This window comes from Furipterus horrens, unplaced genomic scaffold (assembly GCF_987537825.1).
Source record: "Furipterus horrens unplaced genomic scaffold, mFurHor1.1.pri manual_scaffold_2, whole genome shotgun sequence".
NCBI classification, from domain to species: domain Eukaryota; kingdom Metazoa; phylum Chordata; class Mammalia; order Chiroptera; family Furipteridae; genus Furipterus; species Furipterus horrens.
This window is the reverse complement of record NW_028327172.1, coordinates 150,096,467-150,116,235: the sequence shown is the minus strand read 5'-3', so window position 1 is coordinate 150,116,235 and position 19,769 is coordinate 150,096,467. Positions and strand designations below refer to the sequence as shown.

The 19,769-nt window shown below is 35.3% G+C and overlaps 1 protein-coding gene across 6 annotated transcripts in view; it reads left to right on the top strand.

Annotated features, from left to right (window-relative positions):
• ARHGAP21 (Rho GTPase activating protein 21) overlaps positions 1–19,769 on the top strand; it is a 140,232-nt gene that overhangs the window by 103,252 nt on the left and 17,211 nt on the right. For 5 of the 6 annotated variants that reach the window (XM_090266621.1, XM_090266620.1, XM_090266624.1 and 2 more), the window contains 5 exons: positions 643–2,539; positions 13,318–13,476; positions 13,619–13,721; positions 17,034–17,070; positions 19,265–19,390. In XM_090266621.1, coding sequence (XP_090122747.1) covers positions 643–2,539; positions 13,318–13,476; positions 13,619–13,721; positions 17,034–17,070; positions 19,265–19,390 — 2,322 coding nt within the window. The remainder of the gene's footprint in view (positions 1–642; positions 2,540–13,317; positions 13,477–13,618; positions 13,722–17,033; positions 17,071–19,264; positions 19,391–19,769) is intronic. The other variant, XM_090266625.1, reaches the window with a different exon arrangement.

Below are 19,769 nucleotides of genomic sequence, written 5' to 3'. Positions count from 1 at the left end.
GGTGAATTACCTTTTTTTTATGTTTTTATGCCTTTACTATATGTATTTACTTTCTTTAACATGCCTATTCCTCTCATTTTAAATATTAAAATATTTAGCATGGCTGTTGAAAGACCTGATTTATCAAAATGAATTATTTTCTGGGATTCAGTAATCACTAATTGACAAGATACTTAATTTATGATAGCAACAGTGCTTAAAATAAACATGTTTGGTTAAGATTTTTAATATTTTCACCTCTGTTCTGGCAAAAGATCAGAATCTTTTTTTGCTGAGATTTATTAGGCAGCCATTTAACCTGTCGACTGCTGAAAAACGATAAAACTTAAATGGGGAACATTTGGAAGTAATCTGGCTATATCTAATTGGTGGGGAAATTTTTGGGTGTGTTTCTGATTCTTTGAGAAAACAGGCAATTGTAATTTTTATTTGTTGCATGTCCTACAATTTATTTGATTTCTAAGATACTAGCCCTTGCCTAAATTTGTGGAGCACCCTTATGTCGCATTTGCATGCATGCTTTAGTGAATGTCATTCAGGAACAAGGTAGGGCACAGTAAAATAAAATAGTACATTGCCAGAATGGGAATTATTGTTCTTTTAATGAATTTTTAATGACACTGTTCTCTCATTTCCCTGTAGGCATATTCTCAAGATGCCTACCTGAAAGGCAATGAAGCTTACAGTGGCAATGCCCGTAATATTCCTGAACCGCCACCAATCTGCTATCCCTGGCTGCCGTCTGCCCCATCAGCCATGGCACAGCCAGTTGAAGTATCTCCTCCAGCCTCATCATCCAGCAAACAGCAAACCAGTACTCCAGTACTCACCCAACCTGGCAGGGCCTATAGAATGGAAATACAAGTGCCTCCATCACCAACAGACGTTGCAAAGTCAAACACAGCAGTGTGTGTTTGCAATGAGAGTGTGAGGACTGTCATTGTACCTTCTGAGAAGGTTGTAGATTTGTTAACTAATAGAAACAACCATACAGTTCCTTCACATAGAACTGAAGAAGTAAGATACGGCATAAATGAGCAGCCCTCTTTAAAAACAGTGTCAAGAACCACATCACCATCATCATCCATTCCCACTGCCCATCTAATTCATCAGGCGCCAGCATCCAGATCATTGGAACCTTCTGGAATTTTACTGAAATCTAGCAATTATAGTGGACATTCAGAAGGAATCTCAAACAGTAGATCTCAAGCTGTGGATTCTCCTTCCGTGTCTGTTAATCATTATTCTCCAAATTCCCATCAACACATAGACTGGAAAAACTATAAAACATACAAGGAATATATTGATAACAGACGATTGCATATGGGTTGTCGGACAATTCAAGAAAGATTAGATAGTTTAAGGGCAGCATCTCAGAGTACAACGGATTATAACCAGGTGGTACCGAACCGCACGGCTTTGCAGGTACGACGCCGCAGCACCTCTCACGACCGAGTGCCCCAGTCTGCCCAGATCCGACAACGCAGTGTGTCCCAGGAGAGGCTGGAGGACTCAGTGTTAACAAAGTATTGTCCACGCAGTGCCTCACAAGGAGCACTGACAGCCCCACCTGTTAGTTTTAGCAATCACAGAACTCGTTCGTGGGATTACATTGAAGGACAGGGTGAAACCTTAGGAAATGTCACTTCTGAAAGTCAAATGCCAGATTCAAATGGAGAACGAAAGCAGACTTATAAATGGAGTGGATTTACTGAGCAGGATGATAGACGAGGTATTTATGAAAGACCTAGGCAGCACGAAATCCATAAATCTTTCCGAGGTTCCAATTTTACTGTGGCTCCGAGCGTTGTTAATTCTGATAATAGGCGAATCAGTGGCAGAGGAGTGGGATCTGTGTCTCAGTTTATAAAAATTCCACCAGATCTGAAAACACTGCAGTCAAACAGGAATTTTCAAGCTACTTGTGGAATGTCACTCCCTCAAGGTATTTCACAAGACAGGTCACCTCTTGTGAAAGTCAGAAGTAATTCTCTGAAAGCACCTTCGATGCATGTCACAAAACCATCGTTTAGCCAGAACTCATTTGTTTCTATCAAAGACCAAAGACCAGTAAATCACTTGCATCAAAACAGTCTGCTGACTCAGCAGACACGGTTAAGAACTGAAAGTGCCCCTGATCACCAAGTGGAGACTGGGAAAATCCCCTGTTTGTCTGGAGCTTCTATCAAGCTTGTGCCTCAAATGAGTGAGAACTCAGGCACTGCAGAAGTAGAATTATCTGCCACTCAAAGGAATCAAGACTTAAATTTACAAGAGGCTGAAACCCAGCAATTAGATGCTTTAGATAATAAAGAAACTGTCATCCTAAGAGAAAAACCTCCATCTGGTCGCCAAACACCGCAGCCTTTAAGGCATCAGTCTTACATCTTGGCAGTAAATGATCATGAAACGGGGTCAGACACGACCTGCTGGCTGCCCAATGACGCGCGCCGGGAGGTCCATATAAAAAGGATTGAGGAAAGGAAGGCCTCAAGCACCAGCCCACCCGGTGACTCCCTGGCTTCCATCCCATTCATAGGTGAGCTCATTTATAGTCATTGGCTGTATGTCCATATTTAGCACATCTTTTTAGCAAAGTATTATTTCTAATTTGACATGTACAGAAGTTTTACACTGAATTTTAAAACATTTGTTCTGATTTTCCCAAGTTGTGCTAAAACAGAGCCATAAGCTTTTACTCTCCTTTTCCTTTTCTTTTTTTTTAGACTTTACATATTCAGTCCCCATTTTTTATTTTTGTTTAAATGAAATAAATTCCCACTTTCTGGGGTCAAGGTACTCAGCAAACCAAATGGTAGCTAGTTGGTAGATTACTTGAATCAAAACCCAGAGAGCAATCAATCTTTCATATAAACAGTGCTTTTAACTTCCTAAAGCTTGTTTGTAAATTTAACTTGCCCTGAAAGAAAAAGACCTCTTCGTTGTCAAATTAACTCCTGGCATAGATTTGGAAAGATTACTTAAGTTACAAGCATGTGCCCCAGTCTAGAATACCAATCACAGCAGCGAGTCTTGAGTCCGCTCCCACCCACCACAGGTAACTTCTCCACAAAGCAGCCAGTGTAATGTTTCAGAAATGTAAATCAGATCATGTCACTCCTCTGACCAGAACCTTCTGTTTACTTCCTGTGTTACCCAAAATAGAATCTCAAATCCTAGGTGGCCTGCAAGGATTCCATGGTCTGCCTCCAACCCCATGCCCTGTGTCCCATGTATGCGCACCCCACTTTCAGCCACGCCAGCTGTGCAGCCCTGGAATGTGCGAAGCTTGTCCTGCTCCAGGGCCCTACCTCCTGGGGATGCACCCAACTCGCCTTCTCTCACCACATAGGTCTCTGCTCAAATATTACCTCATAAAAGCAGCCTTTTCTGACCAGCTTATCTAAAATAGGTACCCCCTACACATACACAGAACCTGGCAATTCTCTATCCTCTTAAGCTACTTATCTTCACGTCACTTGTTTCCTCTTGACATGCTTTGTATATTTTATTACATGTTTCTTTGCTGAGCTAAAACATAAGCTATATGAGAGCCAGGATTTTAGATCTTTTGTTCAGTTCTCTGTCCTTAAATGCCTAGAACATTGCCTGGCATATAGAAGGCACTCCATAAATATTTATTGAAATAATATGTAAATGATAAATGCAAGGTATAGCTAAATATATAGCAGACCCCCCAAAAAAGTTCTCATCATAATTACTATGCAGCTCCAAAACATAATCTGCTTGCTAACAGGGTATTACGTATATTCTCAGTATTATCTTCATTTAATAAATGGGAAATTTTAGTGATGGAGAGGTTAAGTAAATTCCCGAAAGCCACACAGTTAATAAGCAATAGAAACAGCGACTGGAGACTTTCCTGATTGAGCCAGATCGCAGAGCACCATTTATATAGAGTGCATTGTGAAGAGTGCCCCCTGGAGTTGTGTGATGTAGGGGCCTTGCTCTGAGGCCAAGGCCCATTCTGTTACTGTTACCCCATAGGTTCATGAAGAGTTCTCTACAGTTTGACAATATAATGTGCTTCTCTTTGAGTAATATTTTAGTTTTTCTTTTCTAGAGAAACTTTTTAAAGCTCTTGAACTATTAGACTGTCAAGTGGTACTATCAGAATTAGCTTTAAAAAAATTCTACATAACTTACTTTTTATAAATATGATATATTCAAGCTGTACATATTGTGGGAAATCCCAGCCTATGTATTCATATTCATATCTATACCCTTAAGGCCAATCTCAGAGAATTAATCTAACTTTACTGTAGTTCAGACCTTATACATCATCTAGATCTTTGGTAGAACTAATGATTGTTTTATGATTTTTTAAAACATGAAAAGCCATACAACCTGTGGCTGTATTTCATAGACCTGTGAGATCTTATTAGAATACTGGCATCACAATTTCTTCCTACTTAATGAGAATAACATAATCAAATTATATTAGAGTAATAAAAATATACTAGTTAGAGCTGTGAATATTTCTTCCTACCTACTTACTTCCAAAAACAGGAAGAAATAAAGATATCAGTTGTGTTATTAGAGAACTTTGGCTAAAATATAAAATAAAATTATGTAATTCTATATCCATAAATATTTAGAGAAAATGACTAAATAATTTTCTTTTTTCATTAAAAATAAAGATGCTCAGCCCTGGCCAGGTAGTTGGTTAGAGCGTCATCCCGATATGCCAAGGTTGTGGGTTTGATCCCTGGTCAGGGCACATATAAGAATTACCCAATGAATGCATAAATAAGTGGAACAGTCTTGCTCTCCCTTTTCTCCCTCTCCCCCCCAATCAATAAATTTAATTTTTTAAAAATGCTCAGTGATTATATCTGATCAGATTTTATTTACTTACTAGAGTCCCCTTCATAGTTACTAGTAAATATCTTTTGTTTAATGAATCATGACTTTTAAAAGTCACCCATCACAGAAATGTTTATATAGTTCATTTATTTCCTGTGTGCCTCCTAGAACCTTAATATATAGCACATGATTACTGTGGTATATCAGTTATACAGCACCAACGGAATAGGGTAGAATAAAGAACTGAAATTAAAAGATAACTTATTTCATTGTTTGTATATGTGAATGTTATCCATGGATGTAAACATTCTTAAAAATTTCTAGGCCCTGTGGTTGAACAACACCAATGCTTCCTAGGTTTTTATAGCTTTTTCATGGCTTTTATAAATTGAATGCTGTTTGAAAGAAAAGTGTGGAAAAAATTTGTTTTAGTATTTATCTGATTTTTAGAGCATAATATCAAAAGCATAGTTTATTTTGCATAATATACTTGCTTTTTACTGTGAAAATCTTTTAACTCCTTGATTACCTAAAAATATTTTACTGTAAGTTCAAAAAAATGCAAGGGTGGGGAAAAATAGGTTTATAGTAACAAATAATACAATAATTAATAAATAATAATACAAGAATAAACTTTTGTGTATTCACAACTATAAATCTACTTTTACCCACACCTGAATTTATTGGTCTGTTCTAGTGACTGTGTTGTTAAATATATAAATAACCAGTAAAAGAACTTTCTGCATTTCATTAAATATAAGTTACAGAATTAAGTATTGAAATCCTTTTATTATTGAGCTTTAAAGTTTTTATCTTTCCAGTCTAGTTTTTTTTTTAAATACATATTTTAGTGGAATAAGTGCCAGCATTGAAATGGAATAAAAGAGACTATTTGCAGTTTCCCAACGTGTTTTCCAGGAACATTAATTCCATTTGGTTAAAGGGGTAAAAAATTGTCAGTGATCAAATTAATTGAGAAATGTTGGGTTTAAATAGTTAAAGAAATTTTGTTCGTCTTTACCATAAGACTCTCACAATCATTAATGAGTTATTATATATTGTGAATTCTCTAGGTAAGATGTAATTTTTCTCAGAAGTATTCGCCCATGAATCCTTTTATTTAGAATATCTCACTGCAGTATACCATAAAACACACTTTGGGGAATGTTGCTCTATATATATTCTACATTATTTTATGGAATATCTAAATTCAAAGGAAAAAAATAAAGGTTTGCTTTTGTATCGTCACACTCCAGAATACCATATTCTCTGATTTTAATAATTACTTTATCATTTGAAAACATCATACACTAATGCAAAAAAATAATAAGTACCTTGGCTTTATTCCCAAAATATCAGATAATGGTGCCAATTCACTTATTTACTTATTTATAATAAGAGCTAATGATATGTCTACAGAAAGAAAATGTTCCAACATTTTTACACCTTTAACATCTAGTTTTCTCTGTGTCACAAAGATTTAGAATAATGAAGAAAATAAACCACTTTATTTGTTTTTAAATTAGGAATATCAGTCATTTATGGTATTTTATTTACCCGCCCCCCCACACACTTTTTAAAGCTTCGTTGTAAGTTCTGAAAATAAATTTTCAACTTTTACAAGTCAACACAAAACACCAAATGAATGAGTGTGTAAGTAATTTGACATTTAGTAGCAATGTTAAGATGTACTCTATGGTCTTAACTTTGTACATTAATTTATACTATTCAACTATTAATAAGAAGTATTCATCTCACATTTATTTTCCCCTCTTTTTTTGCCATATTTCTGCTACTCTGTTCTTCGCACCCCAAAGTTGTCCCATGTGTGTGTGCTTGTGTTAGCTTAACTAAAATTGAATTAGATTGGTGTAGCCTTATTGGCACGGCCACTTTAAATCAATTTAGAAGTTTTAAAGCTTGTACATGACAGTGTCTGTTCAAATAAGCTTAGCTATCTGAAATTTATCCAAGAGTAAATGGGTCACCTTATAGCCAACTTCTCTATTTGGGAGCTCTAGTCTTTAATGCCAACAGTGATATTGTAGGAAGAGGATTCACTGAGCATTCCAGACCCTCTTTTACACTGAATACATACTGAGTGTTTTTGCAAAACAAATCTATAAAGAGGAAAATTGTACACTATCATCTTATTCTCTTTTTTATATTCAATTTTCCAAAAATGTGACTCCATTGGTTCATTTTTTAATCTTTAATTTATTTTTTACTTTAAATTTTTTATTTTTCAATTACAGTTGACATACAATATTATATTAGTTTCAGGTTTGAATATAATTAAGTTATCACCCTGATAAATCTAGTACCCATCTGACACCATGCATAGTTATTACACATTTTTGCTTATATTGAGTGACAGTATGAGGTAATTTTTAATATATTAAAAACACAAAACTTTTTTAGTACTTATAAAGTATTTCATGTACCAATCCTTATGATAGCATAGTAGGAAATTTAGGTTAGGACTAAATAACCCACTTTATGGATAAGGAAAGTTCAGTGTGTTGCTTAAAGTCTTACAGTGGGTAACACACAGAGTTGATGGCCTGTGCTTCCAGATCGCGTATTCTTTTGACAACGCTCTAAAACTGTGTTACATTTAAATCCTGCCTTTTTACTCTTGTACATCTTAGCCTAAAACTTAATTCTGAATTTACTATTCACCATTTTTAGCTCAGATTTGGAATTTTTTCATTAAATTTATTTGTTCGAATTGTTAACTAACTTGTTCACCACAGAATGATTTTAGATGCTCATTTATCTTCCTTTTGATAGTAACATTAGCCTTTATCCTAAAATATTACAAGTTTTTCTGTAGTACACCTTATAGAATACTGTGCTTTTTTGTTTAGGGAAATACTTTTTTAAAACTTTTCACTTATAAAAACTATGCAGTTATTTTCCTAAAATAGATTGTTTAGATTTTCAGCTATTTCTTTAATGTTGAAAATAGTTCCGATAGTAACTACACTCTCAGCTCCATCTGTCAGTTTTTAAAATAGATCCAAACCTTGAAAGCCCCCTTATAAATCCATTGTTTAGAAAAACCTAGAAGGATTTTATATTGTTATATAAAATAAATAAATAATTTTACCCCTTTAGTGGATTTATTATTGTCAGCCTCTTGAATTAGAATCAACCTTTCTGATAATCCTAGTCCAACTTCTTTATCCTGTAGGTAATAAACTTAATACCCAGAAAAATTAAGTGGCTTCACAAAGTCAAACAAGACAGAATCCTAAGCCTCTTGATTTCCTGCTCAGTCTTCCCCATTCCCAGTAGCTTCCTTTTTATATGTGTAAAAATTAATGATTTTACAAATTGATGAAATTGGTGCATTAAAATTCTTTTAAAGTAAATGTTAAGTTTCTTGAAATGAATACTTGCAGCATTTGTCAGCTGGCAAGCTGGGTCATTTTTCATATACACGTACCCCCTCTCACATAGACACAAACCTTCTCTGATCTATGGGACCACAGAAATTCAGCAAAGTAATTGTAACCCGCCATCTGTGACAGGTCTAAAAGTAATACTTCCATTTGACCTTTAAATTTTAGAGCACTTACTATGTTAATATGGTGCATCCCACCTTGTGGATGAGCTGCTAGGCCCTGAATTGACCATGGCATTGCACACATTCCTGCTTTTTCTCTTATTTCATCACCTGCCTTTCAAATTCCTGTTATCACAGCAGTTTCTCTTTCAAGTCTTCTCCCTTTACTTCAGTACCAACTGCCATATGGTCGTGGTAAGTATGAACCAAGTATTCAAAATCCTCCTCCCTTCCTAACCTTTTAAAAAATCATCTATATAGTAGGAAGACACAGCACTGAATTTCTTGGTTAACACAATCAAATCTAAAAATGGCTTTCAAAAAGCCAAATGTTAATTTAACTGTGTGTTGATCGAGCTGACTATTAAAGATGCTTGGTCTTAATTAAAAACCTGAATTCCAGTTTGATGAGCTGAATTATTATTATAGAAAATGGAGGTATTTGAACTACACTGATGGCACCCCTTACCAGTTTATGTAAAAGTTAGCAGGACTTATTGCTTCAAGGACTATATTTTGTGTAAAAGTTTCAGTGAGTCTACAGAAGTCTGTCACTCGATCAAAGATTAGAAGCCCATGTTAATATATTAATGGTTTATTTTTTAAACATTCTTTATAACCATGCCTTTTTAATTGAATGTAAGTGGAGTTTCTTGAGCATGCCATTTTGATCAGCCCCCAAATTTTTCTTGCCTGATGTTCACCAACTGGTGTTAATAGGGTTAAGTAAAATTTGCCTAGGGAGTTCATTTTTTAAGGATAACTTTATTTCATTGGGTTTAAATTTAAATTAGATTTTAAAAACCTGTGGTATTGCCAAAGATTAACAGATTGTCATTTCTTAAGAAAGAGCTTATATTTCCCTATTGAAAAGATAATTCTACCTTATATGTCAGAATGCAAATAAAAAGAAAGGATAATTGTGCCACTGAATTTCTTTTAAGACAAAAAAAATCCATTGACAGTATTTATTCTCCTCTTCCATGAGGACAAGGAAAAATCTCAAAGATTTTTTAATGTGTTTTGTTTGAAATACAGATTGACTTTTTAGTTTGCAGTGACTGTCCCTTCTTGTAGGACTTGGGAAATAAACAGTTTATTTAATCCATTTTTAGTAAAAAAAATACATATACATGCTCTCTTGCTATTTTGGAAACATAAATTTACTTTTATATTAGTTACTGTTTCTTCCAACTTAAATTGATTCCTCTTCATGTGACATATAATTTACTCCATCATTGACTATTATAGTGTTAACATTTCTTAAATAGTTATACTATGATTTAGGGAGTGGTAGCATCACCTCTTTATAGCAAAAGTGAAATAAAAAGCAAAATTATGTCAAGGAACTAATTCTTCTGCTACAGTCTATGCCAAAGATTCTGGTAATTTCACTGAGTTGTATAAAATTATTCTCAACTATCATTGTAAAGTACAAACTGCATTGATGATGTGTTCTTTTTGAGTAATTATATGACCTGTGAGGAAAATTCCTCCTAAGTCAGCTCATTTTAGAAGGGGCCTTTTTGGCTCTGTTCTAATCTGCAGCCTTGGACATTGGGTGTATGAGGCTTGTTTGTGAAAGGGAGCTAGAAACACATTATATTCTACTTTTGTATTGGTCAGAATTCTCTTGGTTATATATAGGAGAAATATATTTCAAATTAGCTCATGCCAAAAAGGAACATCTCCTCACAATGAGGAAGTTCTGGGGTAGACCTGGATCTGGATACTCAGTGATTGGACATTAAGATTGTGTCTTTTTTTCTCTCTCAGTTTTGATTGAAATACTAATGATATTTTTAAAGACTACTCAATTTCAGTTATCTCCTTTTGTAAAAGAGTGAAGTAATATATGTAAAGTATTTAGAATGGTGCTAGTATCTAGTAGTACTATTAGTATGTTAGTAATTGTTATTATGCATGCACGTGCTTTCGCATATACGTTTTTGCCCATGGCAGGCTTTTGAGAAGGTTAAAATTTATAACACCAAAAATATTTTTATTTTAATAAGGGTACAAGGGAGTAACTGGTGATTTCTCCTCTGAGTGAGGGCCTACATCTCCCTGGGGAAGAAGAGGGTCGTTTTTCTTTTGTTTTTTTTTTTTTTAAAGTACATTTTATTGATTATGCTGTTACAGTTGTCCCAGTTTCTCTTTCCTGTGCTTCCCTCCGCTGACCACTCTCCCTCCTTCCAGCAATCCCACCCTGCTTAGTTCATATCCATGGGTCGTGCATATAAGTTCTTTGGCTTTACCTTTTCCAGTACTATTCTTAGCATCCCCCTGTCTATTCTGCACCCTCCTGCTATGCTTCTTAATTCCTTCACCATTTACCCCCTCCTCCTCCTACCCCCTCCCAGCTGACACCCCTCTACATGCTCCTCATACTTATGATTCTGTTCCTGTTCTAGTTGTCTGCTTAGTTGGTTTTTGTTTTTATTTTTTAGATACAATTGTTGATAGTTGTGAGTTTGTTATTTTAATGTTCATAGTTTTGACCTTCATTTTCTTAAATTAGTTCCTTTAACATTTCATATAATAATGGCTTGGTGATGATGAACTCCTTTAGCTTTACCTTGTCTGGGAAGCACTTTATCTGCCCTTCCATTCTAAATGATAGCTTTGCTGGATAGAATAATCTTGGTTGTAGGTCCTTGGTTTTCATCACTTTGAATACTTCTTGCCAGTCCCTTCTTGCCTGTAAAGTTTCTTTTGAGAAATCTGCTGATAGTCTTATAGGTACCCCTTTGTAGGTAACTCTCTGCTTTTCTCTTGCTGCTTTTAATATTCTCTATATCTTTAACCTTTGTCATTTTAATGATGATGTGTCTTGGTATGGTCCTCTTTGGGTCTAGCTTGTTTGGGACTCTCTGTGCTTCCTGGACTTGTATGTCTTATTTCCTTCGCCAAATTAGAGAAGTTTTCCTTCATTATTTTTTCACATATTTTCAATTTCTTGCTCTCCCTCTTCTTCTGGCATCCCTATCATTCAGATGTTGGCACATTTAATGTTGTCCCAGAGGTTCTTAAGCCTTTCCTCATTTTTTTCAATTCTTGTTTCCTCCTTCTGTACTGGTTGACTATTTCTTCTTTATGTTCCAGTGCATTGATTTGAATCCTGGTTTCCTTCCATTCACCACTGGTTTTGTGTGGGTTTTTTCTCATTTCATTTAGCATAAACTTTATTTCTTCGCTTACGCATTTGTAGTGCATAATCTTGTCTGTCAAGTCTGTGAGCATTGTTATCACCAGTGTTTTGAACTGTGCGTCTGTTAAATTGGCTATCTCCTCGTCACGAAGTTCTCCCACTGGAACCTTGATATGAACCCCTTTTTGGCCATACTTCTCTGTCTCCTCACCTTGACAGCTTTCTGTGTTTGCTTCTGTGTTTTAGGTAGAGCTTTCACACCTGTTACATTATAAGGGGCAGAGCCTTAGGTATTGGCTCAGTACAGGCAACCATTTCACCACATTGTGGTGCTGTATGTGGGGGAGGAGCCTGAGAGGGAACAATGCCACTTGTCCCATACTCGCCGTTTTCCAGACAATTCTCCCACTTCCCGTACTAAACAAACTGATTCTGTTGAGAGATTGGCAGTTTCTTCCACCGCCCAAACCCCAACTAGTTTTCACACTCAGAAGCAATGTGGCTCTGTTTTCCCTGGTGCTGCAAGGTGTGACCTGGGGCTGGAATCGCTAACCAGGTTTCCTTCCCTACTTTTAAAATGTATGACCACTCTTTTCACCTGGGCTGCTGCCGCCATCACACCACGCTTTTCCGCCCCTTCTACTTGACTGGCTGAGTATTTCTTCTTTATTTCTTCATTTGTTGAACTTCCATGTAGTACGATTTTCTGTATCTTCTGGGTATTTTTAGTTTTGAGGTAGTTGTAAATTCCTTCTTAGTTGTGAGGGAGATGCAATGTGTCTACCTACGCCTCCATATTGGCTAGAAGTCCAGCGTCCTTTTTCTGATATACATAAATTGCCAAATAAACTAGCAGTGGCTGTCTCCATTCAGGCTGCTATAACAACAACAACAACAACAACAACAAAAACAGACTGGGTGGCTTAAATAACAAATTTATTCCTCACAGTTCTGGAGGCTAGGAAGTCCAAAATCAAGGTGCTAGCAGATTCATTGTCTATTGAAGTGCCACTCCAGGTTCATAGGCATGTTTTCCTGTGGTGGAAGGAGCAAGGGAGCTTCCTGGGGCCTCTTTTATAAGGTCACTGATCTCATTCATGAGAGTGGAGCCTAATCACCTCCCCAAAGCCCTACCTCCAAATACTATCACAGTAGGTGTTAGGTTTCAACATACAAAAATGGGGACTGGAGGCACACACATTCCATCTATAGCACTGGCCTTGATAATGTGTAACTTCTTCTGGCAGCTATACACTGTCCTTGCTTATTTTTCTACAAAAATTCAAGATACACTTGTGTGGGAGTGGGGGAAGGTAAGATTTTAGGAATTAATACTTTGAAAGTTAAGCCTCAGTGAATCATCATGCTTAACTGCCTGAAATGATAATGTGCAATGAATTTAAAAATCAGAAAATAATTATTTTAGGGTGGTGTGTGATTGCTCTGTTTTTGTAGATTTGGGTTCTGAATACCAACAAACATTGGCATTTTGATTATCGATTAGTGAAGGTATTGGTTGATTGGTAGAAGCAGCAAAAGAAGTAACTGATTTAATTTTTTTTACCATATCCTCAGGATTATTTGGAATTACTGGAATAATAACTGTATGAGGAGATTTTTAACAGGCCAAATATACCATTTACTGGTACTTTAATGGTTATGTGTTAAAATCTTTATCTCGTTCTTTTAATAATGATGAATGATTTTTTATTCTGTTATTAATAAAAATCAGGTCATTCAACATTTCAATTTTTATTTTATCTAATAGATGAACCAACTAGCCCTAGCATTGATCATGATCTTGCGCATATTCCCGCTTCTGCTGTCATCTCAGCCTCTACCTCTCAAGCACCCTCTATAGCAACAGTCCCTCCCAGCCTTACAACTTCAGCTCCTTTAATTCGACGTCAGCTCTCCCATGACCAGGGTATGTTTCAATGAGTGCTTATGTAAACCATCTCTCATTCTCCATTTTCTATTTAGAGTACTATGACACACTGTGATCTTGTCACCATTAAAAGAATCTGGAAACTATTTGCAAATGTCTAAATGTTGCATTTTAATTCTAGAATCTGTTGGACCTCCCAGCTTGGATGCCCAGCCCAACTCAAAGACAGAAAGATCAAAATCATATGATGAGGGCCTAGATGATTACAGAGAAGATGCAAAATTGTAAGTCTCAAGCATATTATTTTAAATGTTTATTTGTGGGTGTTCAACATGACTTTGATATATTGATATTGAATTTAATCGTATCTTATGTTTTCTAACTTTATGACATTAGAAATGAAATAAATCAAAGTTCTTACTGTATACTAATTGAGTTTTTAAATTAATATTTAAAAATCAATAGTATACAAACACAAGAATGTATATTAAGTAATCACTTCCCATTCTAAGCCTTCAGCCACCCAGTTTTTGTTTTCTTTTGTATAATTTCCAGTTATTCTATGCATAAAACCACACATAATTTACATATACTTATGTGTGTATTCTAATTATTTTTTATAAATAAATGATAAATGCTATACACATTGTTCTTAGAGATAATCAGTGCATACATTCTTGGCTCATTCTTTTTCATGGTTGTTTAATTTTCCATTGAAGAGTTGTACCATAGTATATCCAGCCAGTGTTCTAGATTCTATTAATAGACATTTAGATTGATCAAATCTTATTCTACCACAAACTACTTCAGTGACTATATTTGTACATCATTCATTTAGCGTGTGAAAAGTATGGTTGGGAAAGGATTATTACATGAAGGGATATGCATACGTTTTATTTTAATAAGGGTACAAGGGAGCAAATGGTGATTTCTCCTCTGAGTGAGGACCCACATCTCCCTGAAGTGGCAAACAAACTAGCAGTGGCTGTCTCAATCCATTCTAACTGCTGTAACAAAATTACCACAGACTGGGTGGCTTAAATAACAAATAGATTCCTGTTATTTATTCATTGGTTGTTCTCCATAAAGATTATACCAAATTACATTCCCACCTACAGTGTACAAAAGTCTCTGCTACTCCCCTCACCAACATAGCATGTTATTCATCGTTTGATTGTTTTGTAACTCTAATGATATCATATTGTAGTTTTAATTTGCAAATTTCTTCCCGTTAGTTGAACACCATTTTATGTGTATTTAAGAGGTATTTATATTTCTTTTTCTGTGAACTGCTTTTTCATGTTTCCTACTAGTTTTTATTGACTATTGGGGGCTCTTTATATAAAAGAAACTAGCTCTTTTTTGACATAAATGTTCCAAGTCTTTTTCCAATTTATTACTTTCTATTTGATTTTCTTAATTTTTTTTTAAACCAGGAAAAAATGGTTAAACATTTTATTTATTTTTTTGCAGTCAAATTTTGCAGTTGGATTTTGAGTCATACTGAAAAAGTCTTTCTCTCCTCATGAATTGTAACAAAATTATTTGTTGTTTACTTCTTGAATTTGTCTGTTTTTCTTTTTCTTTTTCGTATACTTACAACTTTGATTCACCTGAAATTTATTTTTTTCTAATTAGTGAAATAAAGAGCCAACTTTATATTTTCCAGCGTCTCTCAGTTGTCCCAAAAGCATCTATTGAATGTTATATTTGAGTATTATACTTTTTCCACTGATATTTCATCTTTATTATATACTAAATTTATATATATGTATTTAGTTTTACTTTTAGACTATTCCGTTCAGTTGATTCATCTGTTTATTCATGTATACCAGATTCTGTTAATTATAGTGGCTTTATAATGTTTTAGTATATGGGGCTATTCTCCCAATTACTTCATCATTTCCAAATTTTCCTGGCTATTTTTATTGTGCTATTTATACTTGAAAATTAATTTTATAGCTCTTAAACTCTTATGAATATTTTCATTGACACAGTATTTAATTTATAGATTAATATAGGAAATATTGACTTCTTTATGATATTGAACCTTCTGTCAAAGAACAGTTTTTTTTTTTTTTTATTATAGTATTTTTGTATAGATTCGATGAAGCTTTCTTTGGATGATTATTTATATTCCAATAAAATTATTTCTTCCCAGATCAGCGATTTTTAAATTAAATTTTTAAATTAAATTTATCGGGGTAGTATTGATTAATAAGATTATACATGTTTTAGGTGTAGATTTGTATATTGCAGGGAAATTTGTCTGAGGTGTGGCCAGTGCAGAGGTCCAGGCTAGCACGAATTTTTCTAATGATGCAGGATTTCATTTGTGAGCTCTTCTTCCTCGCTGCAAGATATCACTAATTGCCCCATTTCAGAGTCTACTTCACCTTGCACACTGCTTCTTGCAAGATGGTAGAACTATGTTTGTTCCTTAGCTCTCACCTCCCCTGATATTCATGGTAATAAATGAGGCTCCTGTCACCAGCAAAAGCACCCTCCTTCCCGTTGTTCCAAACCAGGGAAGGTTGATTGGATATCTCAGAGAACAGTGCCCCGCAGTTTGTTTTGAGGTGTGTAACCGGCAGCGTCCTCTCTTCCTACGTTAATTTTTTACTTCATTGCATTTAACCATCTTCCTTCATATATTGCAGTGCAGAGCTACAGATGTCTCCTGACGATTGTTGGAGATTGAGTTTGTGTATTTGTTTCTGGTTACCTTGTTGTTTGAGGTGGCTTCTCAGTCGCATCTTAAAATGCTAAGTTCCTTAAATAAATTTGAAATTAAAAAATAACAAAAATCTTGCCCTGTCTGGTGTGGGTCAGTTGGTTGGGCATCGTCTTGCGAGGTGAGGGGTTACCAGTTTGATTCTCAGTTAGAGCACATGCCTGGGATGTGGGTTCGGTCCCTGAACAGGGCATGTGCAGGAGGCAGCCCAAAGATGTTTCTTTCCCTCTCTCTCTCCCACCGTTCTCCCTCTCTAAAAATAAATAAAATAACAAAAAAAACAACTTTGTTCCCTAAAGTTAAATGATTTTGAGTAACTGATGTGACTCTGTCTACTGAATCTGTAAGACTGTCTAGTGGCAACAGTTGTTCTTATTGAAATCAATGTGTTTGGAGGGACAGAGTGGCCACGGGGACCAGCTCTGGCAGCACCTTCCTGCCACATTTAGGGCTCAGTATCCACAAGCTCTACGAGTGTAGACATGCTGTTCTCTCTGTGTCTGACTGTTCATGGCAACTACTTACCAACGATTAACACTGGAAATACTCAGTGAAGCATTGACTAATAATAGAAAGCTCAGTGTTTAGCCTGAGTAGCTTTTCTTTGATCTAAAAAAATACTTTATGCAGAAATAGTTTTCATGTACCAGATCAACTATGAAATCTTCTGTGGTATCAAAAGTTGAAGTAATTATAAAATTAGCTGTTTTTCTCACTTGTATTGAATGGTGAACATTTATTGTGGAAATGATGAAATGTCAGCTCACTAATGAAAGGTCAGTTGTATTATACAAACTATTCTTAACATCTTTAAAGTATTTTATGTACTATTGAAAATATTTATATACTTCTTTTCCAATAGGTCTTTTAAGCACATATCCAGCCTAAAGGGAATCAAGGTCAGTATTGAGTATTTTTAAAATATCGGCAAATGATAAATGTTTTTACTTACCTTCGTTTTCTTTAGCTCTTCACAGAGAATTATTTCTTTCATTTATTAGATACATTTCATAAATGTCATAATATTTTATTCTGTAAGTTTGAAGTACATTTGGAATATATCATATATAAAATATTCTTTTCTAATTTCTAAATGTATTTTACAGGGTAGGGCAAAAGTGGGTTTTCAGTTATGAGTACATAAAACACAGTCTATTATATTACTATTTATTATTGTGTTTTCCATACAAACAACTGTACACACATTTTTTTCACTTTATCAGTTTATAGCCCCAAATTGAACTGCCCAGCAATCAATCCTTCTGTATTTTGTTGTATATTTGTTTTCCTAACCTCAAAATTATTATTCCATGCCTTCCCTCTGCCCTCCCTACTAAAGTCTACCCTTGTCCTCTGTCATCCTCCCTTTTCCCATACTTGGTTGGAAAAATAAAAGCTGTTAGACAGGAATTTCCTTATTTTACCTTCCCTCGAAATATTAGCTACTTTCATTTATACCCACACTCTCTGCCTTCTTTACTCTTATCCTTTTACTTGGAATATTATCCTATTAAAAACCAACACCCACATTTCTTCTTTGAAGTCTGTTGTCTCTCACTTTCTCAAGACCCTTCCCTCTTCTGCAAAATTTTTCTCTAGTGGCTCATTTGCCGTCATATGTTAAGAATGTCCCACTCTATAAGCGTATTTTAAACACCTTCCCTGAATCCACATTTCCCCTATTTTTTTTTTCTGTTCTTTATTTCCACTATTCACAGCAAAACTCCTAGAAAAAAATTGTCCATAGTTTCTACTTCTTTGTGTCCCATCTTTCTCAACCCACACGCATCAGAGTCACCTTGCTCGAGCTAACTCTACCAGTGACATTCAAGTTCCAAAACAAATGATTACTTAGATTTTTAACTCATTTGACCTTCCAGTAATATTCAACACAATTTCCCACTCCCTTTCTGAAATACTTTCTTCTGCTGGTTGCTCTGCCTTATATGTTGAAATGTCTGGAGCTGGTCCTGACCCCTCTTTCCTTTCTATCTGGCCTGATTTCCCTTGCACAGATGTCTCCCAAAGTTTACATTGCTGGCCTTGACCCCTTCCTCGAACTGGAGCTCATGTAGAGTGCTGCCTACGTAACATCTTCATTTGGATGTCTGATAAGCAGTACAAGGTTCACATGTCTAATAGACCTCAATCACCCCCAGGCACATTTATCCCCTACTTTTCCCCATCTCACTAAGTCCGCTTCCATTCAGGATTTAGCCTTGTTTCTACTTTCTCACCTTCTTGCATATCACGTTCTGTCCCCACCACCTCCTGACTCCTTATATTCCTCCCTGTCTTCACTTCTGCTACTTTAGCCTAAGATGTCCTCGTCCCTCACCTGGATTCCTCCAGTAACACCTTTGTCACCGCTGTTCAATTCTCCGTGTAGCAAGCAGTGATGTGCATTGATTACATAATGCCACTCCCCTGGTTATTCTCTAATGGTTCCCTTTACACTTCCTACCAAGGCCTAAAAGACCCTATGCCATCTATAATTTTCCATTTCTCTTACATCGAATATTGAACATTTAAAATTATATTGATAAATATATGCATTCATTAACTGTACTTTTTCCCTAAAATTTTCTTTCCCTAACCTTTCATGATTGGCTCTTTTAACAGTTTTTCCTCTAGATTTAAACTTAAATGTTCTTTCTTCAGAGAGGTCTTGCCTCAGCACCACCAGTTTATAGTTGCTGCTGCCATTTGTTACTGCATCTCACTGTTTTTCATTCTTCAGATGGCACTAATCACGATCTGATCATTTTCTTGTATTTTTTTAAATACTTTTTTGTCTTTTTGCACTAAAATGTGACCTCTTGAGAGCAGGAAAATTATTTTAATAATTTTTTAATAATTATGAATTCCTTCAGATGACTTAAAAACTGATGGTGGTCACTTTTTTTTTTTTTTTTTAACAAGACCAGGAATTTTTCTAGTGTAATTGATAAAGTTAGGATTTTTCAAAAATGTCCCTTCACTTGGAACAGTAAATAAAAGACTTTTTCAGCAAAGCAGTTTCATTGTGCAAATATTTATAAAGGAGAAAGCTGACATTTTACTATGTTTTTTTCTTTTTGGCCTTTACTGTAGATCACAGACAGTCAAAAGTCATCAGAAGACTCTGGATCCAGGAAAGGTTCTTCCTCAGAGGTTTTCAGTGATGCTGCAAAGGAGGGGTGGCTCCATTACCGGCCACTGGTCACCGATAAGGGCAAGGTAGTGCATTTTCTGAGTTCCTGCAAGTGGGAGACATGCAGGCACTGAAAACTAAACATAAACTCTGTATATAAAATGGCAGCATATCCACAATAAAGGTTGGAAAACATCTTTTACAAACACCTTTTTCTGTATAAAACAAACATTATTTTTTTAAAAATTGTAGTCACGTTTAATTTTCTACTTTTTTAATTCTGGGTATCATCTATGGAATGTATTGTCTTATATTTTGGTAATGTAAAAAAGAAATCAAAGTATTTAAGAAGGAACTTTGCTTTTATTTTTAAGGTTTATTAGTTATTGATTATCACAGAGTAGTCCTTTGGGGAGTGATACTTAGTCATAGTAATATTTTTAAAATTTTTTATTTAACTTTTCT